Source organism: Pundamilia nyererei, unplaced genomic scaffold, assembly GCF_000239375.1.
Source record: "Pundamilia nyererei isolate P.nyererei 1_Seehausen unplaced genomic scaffold, PunNye1.0 scaffold00181, whole genome shotgun sequence".
In the NCBI taxonomy this organism is placed as follows: Eukaryota; Metazoa; Chordata; class Actinopteri; order Cichliformes; family Cichlidae; genus Pundamilia; species Pundamilia nyererei.
This window is the reverse complement of record NW_005187582.1, coordinates 37911-49655: the sequence shown is the minus strand read 5'-3', so window position 1 is coordinate 49655 and position 11745 is coordinate 37911. Positions and strand designations below refer to the sequence as shown.

General features: G+C 42.1%; 2 protein-coding genes across 4 annotated transcripts in view; one reads left to right on the top strand and one right to left on the bottom strand.

Annotated features, from left to right (window-relative positions):
* The window catches only part of LOC102205661 (casein kinase II subunit alpha'-like), a 21900-nt gene extending 16166 nt beyond the window's left edge, over nt 1–5734 (top strand). For both annotated transcript variants that reach the window (XM_005746654.1, XM_005746655.1), the window contains exons 4-13: nt 152–253; nt 375–425; nt 590–649; nt 1234–1317; nt 1846–1956; nt 2041–2142; nt 2637–2737; nt 2845–2993; nt 4016–4103; nt 5289–5734. In XM_005746654.1, coding sequence (XP_005746711.1) covers nt 152–253; nt 375–425; nt 590–649; nt 1234–1317; nt 1846–1956; nt 2041–2142; nt 2637–2737; nt 2845–2993; nt 4016–4089 — 834 coding nt within the window. In that variant the 3' untranslated portion in view covers nt 4090–4103; nt 5289–5734. The remainder of the gene's footprint in view (nt 1–151; nt 254–374; nt 426–589; nt 650–1233; nt 1318–1845; nt 1957–2040; nt 2143–2636; nt 2738–2844; nt 2994–4015; nt 4104–5288) is intronic.
* Nucleotides 5735–9240: 3506 nt separating this feature from the next.
* The window catches only part of kiaa0895l, a 26038-nt gene continuing 23533 nt past the window's right edge, over nt 9241–11745 (bottom strand). For both annotated transcript variants that reach the window (XM_005746651.1, XM_005746650.1), the window contains exon 7: nt 9241–11429. In XM_005746651.1, coding sequence (XP_005746708.1) covers nt 11268–11429 — 162 coding nt within the window. In that variant the 3' untranslated portion in view covers nt 9241–11267. The remainder of the gene's footprint in view (nt 11430–11745) is intronic.

The window sequence follows — 11745 nt, the reverse complement described above, 5'->3', positions numbered from 1 at the left end:
GTGTGTGTGTGCGTGTGTGTGCGTGTGTGTGTGTGCGTGTGTGTGCGTGTGTGTGTGTTTGGATGCCCAAAGATGGATTCTCTCAGCAGCGCCCTATTTTCATTTCCACTTATTTCCATTGTGCTGACTGTGAGTGTCCATCTCTACTCAGCCTGTCAAGAAGAAGAAGATCAAACGGGAAATCAAAATTCTTGAAAACTTGCGAGGAGGAACCAACATCATCCGCCTGGTGGACACGGTCAAAGACCCGGTGGTGAGTTGTGAAAACCGGCAGCTGCATGCGTGCGTGTGAGCCATGTAATCCAGTCATGCTTGTAACTCAGTGATACCTGCTGTTCTCCTCAGTGAAGCCATGTGTTGTCCTCTCTTTGCAGTCCAGAACACCAGCGCTAGTCTTTGAGTACATCAATAACACAGATTTTAAGGTACTCAAGTTTGGACTACCAGCAGGGTTACCATCCATGCAAACACGTTGATGTCCATTATTAATAACATGCATAACCCTCCAGTTATTACTCCACATGTGTAGAGGCCAGCTGCTCACATCAGAACACTTTTTATACATTGATGTCTCTCGTGCGGTCCACAGGAGCTTTACCAGAAGCTGACAGACTACGATATCCGTTACTACATGTATGAGCTTCTAAAGGTAATATTACTTTGTTTTCACATGTAAACTGATCCTCACTTTTCAAAGTGGAACTGCAGAGTACCACTCTTCAAATGTGCTGCGGTCACTGAGGGACTTCCTAATTCAGAGTGTGAATCTGTCGCCACAAGGGGCCAGCAGCAGAGCCAGGATTATATCTAATGACACAGCACGAGTCAAATATGAAAGCATCTTTGGGACAGTTTATGCAGGACGTTTTAAGTATAGTTATAAAACGACTGCTAAACACTTTAGTTTAATAAAAACGAAAGCAAAGTTTGTAAGTGTTAAACAGCCTGCACCGTCACATGATAACATACGAGTCCATATGGACTGCTCCGGGAATACTCACTGATGATAGAACGTCGTTAAACATTCACTCAGATAAGCTGTCCTGAGCATTAGCAGACAAAGCAGTTTCCTCAGTGCTTTTATTAATGCTATCTATGAAAATGTTGAATGCGCACAACCTTTGAATTTGAATGGGACGGACCTGGAGGGGAAAAGTGACTTTTGGAGGTACATTTGAATGGAACGCCACCACGATAAGCAGCTCGCTAAGCCTGTTCTGTGTGTTCTTCCAGGCTCTGGACTTCTGTCACAGTATGGGGATCATGCACAGGGACGTGAAGCCGCACAATGTGATGATTGACCACCAGCTGAGGAAGGTGCTACTGACGCTTCTATGGGTTGTTTTGTATGCTGGAATGTTGGCGAGTTGTGTGTCTGCAAACACTTGTAGCCCTTTTTCCATTAGGACGTACTCGGCTCAACTCATTTTCCATTACAATCGAGTGCTAGCCACAAGACGTCATTTGTAGTCTGCTGCTCAGTCTGTGGAGTTTTTGGGTGACGGGTTCATTTTTGTGAGGCTTTCCATCGTTTCCGAGTCCTTAAAAAAATGGCGATTTTCATTTTCATGAAGGAAACACTCCCAATCCCCATCGAGTGACATAACTGACCAACCAGTCAAACACATGCTGTCTGTTGATCACTTGGAACCCCGGCCAAGTGGGTATTATAAAAGTACCAGATACTGGCCCCTAATAGAAAACCCTAAAAACCATGTTGAGTAGGTACTAGTGGGAGAACGGCTAATACTTGAGCTGTAACTTTGTCAAACCACAATGTGAACCTTCAGAATGGTTCAACAAGACACTGTGTGTAATGTTGTCATTTCTGTTTGTGTGTGACAGCTGCGTCTTATAGATTGGGGTTTGGCTGAATTTTACCATCCCGCTCAGGAATATAACGTCAGGGTGGCCTCGCGCTATTTCAAAGGCCCCGAGCTGCTAGTGGACTATCAGGTATGCTTCCACTCAGCAGAACACGGTCACCTGCCCGTCTCAGTTTTCTCTGAGCTCATTTTTAGTTGTGTGTTGTTCTTTCAGATGTATGATTACAGTTTGGACATGTGGAGTCTCGGCTGCATGTTGGCCAGTATGATTTTCCTGAAGGAACCGTTTTTTCATGGCCAGGACAACTATGACCAGGTGAGAGAGACAACATGAAGTGGTTTTTCAGAAATGTGTGCTCCTGCAGGTCAGACAAAAATGCTTTGGTGGGTTATACTTATGCTTTTGAACTATAATAAATTGTAAGCCAATAATAATACATAGTAGTGACCTGAATATAAGCCTTGTGTTTTCTAAGAAAAATCCAGACAGCAGTGAGTCGAAGGAGCTGCTTTAAAAGGAGCGACAGCTTGTTGTGTCAGCCTCCACTTCATGCTCTGAAAGCTGTAACTCAGACATTTCTACACTAACTGTAACAACAGTTCACTCAATTAGGATAAAACGGCCAACAGATAACATTTTATTTTTAAAAGGTCAGAGTTCAGGTCTCGATGAACAGTGATGTAAAAAGCCACTGACTGACTGTTGTCTTTGTTTCTGCTTTCATAAACAGTGTCTTCTGCTGTGACAGTGCACTGACATATTTGAGCCATTAGGGGGCGCACTGACGTGGTATGCATCTTGTTTTCCAGCTGGTCCGCATCGCTAAGGTTCTCGGCACCGATGAGCTCTTTGGCTACCTGCACAAATATCACATAGAACTGGACACTCGCTTCAAAGACATGCTGGGGCAGTGAGTATCGCTGACTTCTCGTAAAACTGCTGAAACATATTCAAATGTATTGAAAGCAGCTCACACACAGGCAGCTTAACTAGATGTTAATAGTCACTTGTTTCCAGGCAAACACGGAAACGCTGGGAGCAGTTCATCCAATCAGAGAACCAGCACCTGGTAAGTCCAGAGGCTCTGGACCTGCTGGACAAGCTGCTGCGCTACGACCACCAGCAGAGGCTGACGGCGGCCGAGGCCATGCAGCACCCGTACTTCTGTTAGTACCGCGTGAGCCGCAGCACGTCTGCAACAACAGCTGCCTGCTGAAATAACGAGTCACAAATCTGATTTCACTCTCAAGATTATACAAGCTCTTCTTCCATTTTATCAGTTAACTCCATCCACCAAATATAAAGCAGCGATGTGTGACCACAGTGGCCAAACACACAGTAACCTGAAGCACCAGCAGGCCGTTCGTTTTCAGCCTTGTGGACCTGATCTGATAGTTTCACTCGATCAGCTGATACTCCTTATGATGCTGACAAAGCAACATTTATAGTAAAATACTTTACTCGTCTTCCAGAATCATTGTTTAAAATCAGGAGAATTCTTTTTTTGAGCATGTAGAAATTCACTTTTCAGTTTGCTTTTTAAAAGATAAAAAGCAAAATGTCTCAGTCCACATCAAAGCTGTCTGTTATGTGTACTGATTACAGATGCATGTGCACTGCGTGATTATTAGTACAGCTTTTCACATCCAGGGTTTCCTTTTTCATCCTTACACATCTGCATTCTTACCTGGGTCATAAATTATACATAAAAAGGGGGGGGGGATAAATAAGGGGTGACATCATCTAAATTCATTATAAAAACATTAAGAAAGATGGTGCAATTTGAAAACAAGGACAAAAGTAAAAAAGAGAATAATAACTGGGTTAGAAAAATCCATCAACACAGAAAGCTACAGTGACTTAGAGTTATGGTTTCTCTCACGTCTCTTTCTGTGTCCGTAGGCAGGATAAAAGATTGATGTTGTTCCAGGTATTTTGGCCACTGGTAATCAGGTTGTGATGAGGAAGTGCTGTTTTTAAACATGACGTCATTTTTAAAAAATTTACGTGACCCATAACAAGTGACAGCCCGTGCACTCATCAGCAGAGTTTACAGAAGTCATGTCAGAAAGTTGTGCTTGGCCACATCTGCATCTGCTTTCTCTCCCTCTCTCTGTCCTCCTGCCTGAAGACGGCCTAAACAAACGACAAGAAAGCTCACGGAAAACATTTTGTGTTTATGTCTCAGATCCTGTGGTGAAGGAACAAGCAAATGCCAACACAGATGGCTCAAAGGCAATAAGCAGCTCCAATGCAACATGATACCCAGAGAACAGGTAAGACACACAACAATACTCTATTTATAATATGTAGAGATGTAGAGGTATGCAAAAGCTTGGATGTGCCACTTTACATGCCATGCCAATGCGTGTGTGAATGATTACAGCCACTGCAGCACGCAGAAGCTACGGGCTTTCCTACAAATGCTGATGCTTTAGTCTGAGTCTGTTTACATATTATTTCTGTGAATGTTAAATATCAACCAAAAACGATACAAAAACGGCACAAGTCGAGCTTCTTCAGAAGGGACCCATCTAGCAGCACGTAACGTGGTCGTGCATTTGTGCTTCAGGCTGTTTTCTGCATGTGGTAGCAGTTTGTTGTCACCAGGGGGCAGTGTTAGAACATGTTGCATCACCAGGGGTGCCGATGTATGTTCTTGTGTTCCTTTAGTTTATTTCCTACCACAGTGAGCACAGTAATCAATAAAGACAAAACAACTACTTTGGGGTGATGTACAACTAATGTTTTTTATTTTTGGAGACTGTGGCGGGGCGTGGCCTGCGGTGCCGTGCAGGTGCGTCCGCCTCCTCTGCACGGCACCGCAGGCCACGCCCCGCCACAGAGACATTTTGATCAGCGAGCGCAGTGAAGAGTAGAAAGGAAGCAGTGGAGGAAGGTGCACTTCAGCCTGTTCACTCTGTGAGCTGGCATAAGGCCTGAGACCAAGATTCAAACACTGTAAACTGAAACTGCAGCCAACAGCCTGTCTACACTGCTGTTTTGAAATCTGATGATTTCGTTCACCTCTTGCTCCTCATGTTGACCATCACTGTTATCTTTCCTCTTCACCCGGCACCTTCACGCACTCCATTTAAGACAACTCTGGTTGTCTCAAATTTAAGACAACTCTGGTGGTCTTAAATGGAGCTTCTTTATTTACTCAGACACTCTGTGGTGACCCGGGAAAGACTGCGGAACATTACTGGAAAATTTTAGGGTGATTTCAAACTACCTGACCTGAAATAAAATCCTTCACGAGCCAAAGTTATTGTTCCTAAAAATAAAAAGCAGCAGTTGTGCATCAGCATTTGTAGACAGGCTCCGTATGAAATATTTGCTGCAACAGACAAAGCCGGCCTGTTATGAATATCAAATGGTATCCTTTTGCTTGTGTTCTGCTTGCTCACACTCTGTGATTACAGGATGAGTTTTCAGTATTTGTTTTTCTGTCCATTCAGGAAGAATCTTTATTACCTCAACTTGTGACCTTTTCGTGGCAGAAACCTCTGCCTCCACATCAACAGCCATACTGGAGCAAGATGTCAATTTTGCAGCACAAACAAACACGCACGGAATAAACTCCTCCCAACAAAACCCTGGGAATCTGCGCTGCTTGGTCTGAGTCACAAATAAATCAGATCTGGAATCAGATCTGACCCCTTCACCCTCCTCTTCCTCCTCCTCTTCCTACCTGCCAACATCTCCACTTGTTTTTAAAATGAGCAAAGTGACTTGTTGGATGGGTATCAAGCTGGTGTTATTGCTGTGAAGACCTTTGTCGGTTATTGCAGCGACGACTTCAGATCCAGTTGCAGGTTTTAAGCACTGAGTGGCGTGGAGGCTCTTTTCTGCTATGGATAGAACAAAAGCTATATTAAAAGAGAATAAACCATTTTTATTTAAAGGTGTGTCTTTTGGACTTTTATTGTCTCTGAACTGAAATTTATCTTCAAACACTATGGTCCACATCGCTCAGACCTGGTTTCTAAAGTTTAGTGTAGCCAGTAGGGCTGTGCGATATGACAAAAATCTAATATCCCGATATAAGACATTTATCGTCCTGACAACGATATAAATCACAAAATGTAATATTTTCTGTAAATTCTGTGAATCTCGGGCAACTCCCCTTGCGTGAAGTGTTTCCAGCTGGGCGTCGTGTAGCTGGACTCTAGTGTTTTAACCGATGCATGAAACTACATTTTTAGACATAAGTTGAAAGAAAATGGTGGCCGTTACAAATTCTGAGTCTAAGGTTTATTTTTTAGCACCTGACGGCTCTTTTTTTTCTTCTCATCCGTAAACTCTCTGCATACTCTTTCACTTGATTGTTTATTTTGAAAAGTCAACAGGATCTTGAGCTTTATTGTGAAAGGTTTACATGGAAAACAAACAAGCGGACAGCAGAGCCACGCTAACGCAACAATGACTAGCGCTTGTCGTCCATAGTGTGTTTATATTAAATATAAGAGAAAGAGAGAACTTTAATAAATTAATATAGCCAGTACAGTGACCATCAAAACCATGAAAAAATATTGCTGTAAACAGTTTATTTTATGACACCACGAAACAAACGATAGCATAAAATGAAACGATAGACGTTTTTATATCATCCGATATATATCGTTATATCGAACAGCCCCAGTAGCCAGTAACTAACTCAGTCCTTGGAGGCTACTGTACCTTATTTTTGTTTCTCACAGGACTGCACAGAGTCCTGACGTGACAAATAAAATAGCTGTTTATAAGAAACGCTAAGACTAATCTTGACTAACTAAAAAGTTAGTCACGATTCTTCCTCTTCGTTCCTCTGCTCTCTATGATTCTGGCCAATGTCCAATCTCTTAGAAACAAAACGGATGAATTACAAGGAAATGTGCTTCATCTACGGGAATACAGGGAGGCTTGTCTGATGGCGCTTACCAAGACGTGGCTGACTTCCCTGCAAATCAGCAGCTTTGGGACCCCTGTCAGATTGGATTGGAACTGTGGAGTAACACGCAAATCCCACGGAGGAGGGCTATGTTTGTATATCAACCAGGGCTGGTGTAATAACGTTACTGTGCGGGAGCGGTTGTTTCTTCCCGACTTTCAGTATCTGTCAGGTCGTTTTACTTACCGAGGGAGTTCCCTCAAATTTTTGTCACTGTTGTTTACATTCATCCTAAAGCTGACGTTAAATTTGCTGCCGATGCCATTTTTAAAGTGGTACACAATCTGCAGACTCTCACCGAATTTTATTCTTGGTGATTTTAACAATTGTAATCTTAAGAAATCACTGAACAATTTCTTTCAATATGTCACTTGTCCTACAAGGCATAACAAAACGCTGGATTTGTGTTATGGACCAATTAAGGGGGCATATAAGTCTGTGGCCGGACCTGCGCTAGGTTCTTCGGATCACAATGTTATTCATCTCCTCCCTGCTTACAGATCTGTGATTAGGAGGGAGAAGGCCTGTGTGAAGCGGACTAATGTCTGGACAAAAGACAGTTGTGTTGCCCTTCAGGGGTGTTTTGATTGCACTGACTGGTCCTTGTTTCAAGAGAGCACTTCTGATTTGGATGAACTCACTGATGTGGTGTGTAGCTACATCTCATTTTGCAAAGACTCTGTGGTTCCAGTCAGAGAATTTAAGACTTTCCCTAATAACAAACCGTGGCTCTCTAAAGATATTAAGGATCTGATTCTTAAAAGGGAAATTGCTTTTAACGAGGGAGACGTTCCCACTATGAGAATATTGAGGAAGGAGGTGAGGGCTGCAATAAAGATTGCCAAGATGAGGTATAGAAATAAGATTGAGGCAGAACTCAGCAGTAACAACCTCCAAAGAGCTTGGCTTGGTATGAAAACAATGGCAGGGCTACAGACGAAAGGTAAAAGTAATATTACTTTAGAGGGGTTTACCTCTGACAAACATCTGGCAGACAGTCTTAACAGTTTTTAACCTTCGTTTTGAGAACTTTGACTGTTCTAGGCAGACCAGCACACTGAGGGAAAGGACTATCACTCCCCCATCAATTTGTATTGAAGAGAGGGGGTAGCTAATCTCTTTAGACACACTAAAAGTAAGAGTCCTGGACCTGACAACTGGACAGGTACTGAGAACTTGTGCTGATCAGCTGAGTGGGATTTTTCACCATATCTTCTCACTTTCTTTAGAGCTACAGACAGTACCTAAGATTTGGAAACATGCTGTCATTGTTCCTGTTGCTAAGGGCAGTTCTCCTAAGGCACTGAATGATTTTAGGCCTGTGGCTCTGACTTCTTTAGTGATGAAGTCATTTGAGAAGATAATTAAGAAGGAGATTTTAATGTATGTTGAACACCATCTTGACCCCTTCCAGTTCGCCTGTAGAGCAGGGAGAGGTGTGGAGGATGCTGCTGTCACACTCCTGCATCTCTTGTATAAGCATCTTGAGGCCCCCCACACCCATGCAAGATTATTATTTGCTGACTTTTCATCGGCATTCAATACAATTCAACCCTTCTTACTTGCTGACAGGCTTTACAATCATTTCAAGCTTGACACTAGTCTGGTCGGCTGGGTGACAGACTTTCTGACTAATAGGTCACAATGCGTGATGGTGAATCATGTGTTTTCTGATGTGCTCTCCTCCTCTACTGCATCACCCCAGCATGCTGCCTCTCTGCCCTTCTGTTCATTCTGTACACGAGTGAGTGTTGCAGCAATTTCACGAACAGACACATCCTGAAGTTTGGTGACGACACAGTAATCGTCAGTCTTCTTGTGGGGGCGAGTCAGGCCATGGACAGGTTGTAGATGATTTTGTGAATTGGTGTGATGAGTCCTTCCTTTCACTTAATGTGTCAAAAACTAAAGACATGATTATTGATTTTAGGAAGTCCTCTTATAGCTCATCACCTACTATCATTAAAACTGCCGATATTGGGATAGTTGAGAGTTATAAATATCTAGGTGTGGTACTTGACCATAAACTGTGTTTTGAATCTCATGCTGATGCCACTACTAAAAAAGTTCAACAAAGACTGTTCTTTTTAAGGAAAATGAGATCTTTTAATGTCTCATCTGAGATGTTGTCCTTGTTTTATAGAAGTTTTATCGAATCTGTGATGTCCTTTTGTATCGCTGCCTGGTTTGGTAACCTGACGGTGAAGAATAAGAATCGGTTGGGACTTCTGCTAAAAACTGCTAGCAAAATTTCAGGGCTTGTCTCCTCAATGGCAAATAACTGTCCTTGGACTTTCTATCACTATTATTGTCATTATTATTTTATAGTATTGTTCTGTTTATTTATATCCTGCTGCTAAACTAATTTCCCCTAGTGGGACAATAAAGAAATTGAATTGAATTAAAAATTAAAAATCCTGATTAGAGTTTGGTTTGTCCTGGTGAGTGATGTGCAACATGAAACAGACCAGAAACAGTGTATGTACATTTTAATAAATAAACTGGAAATTCAAGTTGTTTTCCACAAAATAACACTTCTGCAACATTCGTGCATTTATAAATCGGTGCATTCGTTTAGGTGAAACCAGGCTGCCGTTAAGGTCAGATCTTAAATATCAGCTTATCACGTGGCTAAAAACTTAAACACAGCAGAATATAATTGGGTTACATGTTGATCTTCAAATCCAAGTGTTTAAAATGCACCGTGTTCGTAGAGTTCACATGTTGGCCCGGTCTTTTCATCTTCAAGTTAAAAACTCAAGGCTAGTGTCGTGATGCTGCTGTGACCTGGTTCTTCTGGTTTCTCTGTGCTGACTGACAGCTTGGCCCAAAATGACTCGCATCTAAAGTTTGAAGTGTCAAACACAATAAAAGCAGCTTACAAAACACATGGCTAGCTACAGCAGATGAGCGCTACACCCATTTAAGGCACACCCACTACACCCCTGTTTCCTCCTTAACAAGAGACTCAGTCTGGATGAAACGGTCTCAAAAAGCCCAACACAGTATTAAAAAGGTTACTTCAGCACATTTTCCAATAAAGACAGACTTTTAGGGGAAATACCTACATTTGCTCTCTTGCAGAGTCATAAGAGACTGATTCCATCACAGAAAAGACTCAGTTAAATATAAAGCCACAGCTAAAGGCCACCAACAGCGACACACTAATCGGGGAACGTTTAGCCTGGCTGGAACTGTAACTTAAATGTAATTTTTTGTGTGACTCTTTGTTTGTACCGAGAGAACTGAGCTTCAGTTTCACTGCTACAACGGGAATAAAGACTGTGATTCCTGGCCACAGGACTAACTATGAGTCATTAAGGTATTAAGCAGCATTGCAAAGCTCAACTGAAATATCAGGGACTTTGTTGTCATGACTCACTTGATATAGATTTTATGGATTTTTATGGTATGACCAAGATTTACAGACCTAATTAGTTTGCATTTATGACCCCGAACGAGTGACTGAGCCCATCAACTCAGCAGCAAAGTGTTTGCAGAGGTCAAAACAGAGACCTATTGTCACAAGTTCTGCAGTGACTTCATTTTTCCGGCCAGGACGTTTTTACTGTTTGTTTAGAAAAGACTGTAATTTTAGCACATAGCAAAAACCAGACTGACGAGGCTGATGTGCCAAATAATGAAATACAGTATTTTTAGACAGACTCAGCTCAGGGTAAGCAAACCCTTATTTGCCTTCTTTAACACAAGCAACTCTGCAAGTTATCCAATAAACGTAAGCAACCCAAAATGTCCAACCATTCCTCTGACATTTCAAAGGAAAATTTGGTTGTTGCGCAGTGGGGTGGAGTTGGGGTCAGGGTCTCAGGCACACATCACAGTAGCATACTGATAATCAAAGACCACCAAGGACACTGTTAAGACAGTGATAAAAGAGCTGATTATCTTCTTAATAACACTGATATTTTAATTATCCCTGGTGGAAGGTCAGACTGAGTCTGCTGGCACTTGATATCTTTAAGATTCATGGTCTCAGTTTTGAAATGTGTCCTTGGTGTCTTCTTTTTAAAATGCAAATAATCAAAGGCATAAAAACAACGCAGTCTAAAAAAAGAACGTATAAAGCTAATACCAGAAACATTCAGTCTGTTTTCTCAAAGTAAAAAAAAGAAAAACTTAAATAATTGCATAAATAAAGCATGTGATTGTGAACATTTCTGTGATTATGAGTGAGTTTACATTTATAAAGTTGATTACATCATAAAGTTTTAGTACTGAGGTAATTTCATAATAGCAGTAAAGGCGACGGCGCACAGAAACTGTACTTGGCTCTGTGGAAAAGCCACACAAACATGCATTGGACACAGGTGAAATGTAGATAGAGGTGTTAGTGTGTATGTCCCTTTTGTTCATGTCATTCAAGTTTTAAGAAAACAAAATTGCTCCAATAAAGCATCAGTAATACTGGATCTCTTAAGCAAGAATTGGGTCACCACATGGTAGAGTCTGAAGATCCTCCAGTTCCTCTTCTCTTTGGGTGGGATGGTCACGGTAGAAGGTGCTCCAGAGTTGAATCCTCGAGCCCATTGATGTTGATGATGTGGTCCAGATGTTGCAGGTACCGCTCCTGGTCTCGCATGAAATGCGGGATTCTAGTTTTGGAGAGCACTGCCAGATGTCGGAGTCTCTCCACATCTTCATAAGACACCTACAAATGTCAAGGGAGAAAGGACTCATGAACCATCCAAACATAAAGCACTGCTCCCACACCTTTTTCAATATGTACCCTCAAATGACTGAAAACTGGTTAGTATGTTCATGAACAGCAGGCTCAAGCCTACCATTAACTGGAAACTGGTGGAAAACCAGGATCGCTGTCCACAGTGAAGCAAGTTTTACATAGAAATTTGCAGCTGCCCACATGGACGAGCCAAATACAGTGGGGCAAAAAAGTATTTAGTCAGCCACCGATTGTGCAAGTTCCCCCACTTAAAATGATGACAGAGGTCAGTAATTTGCACCAG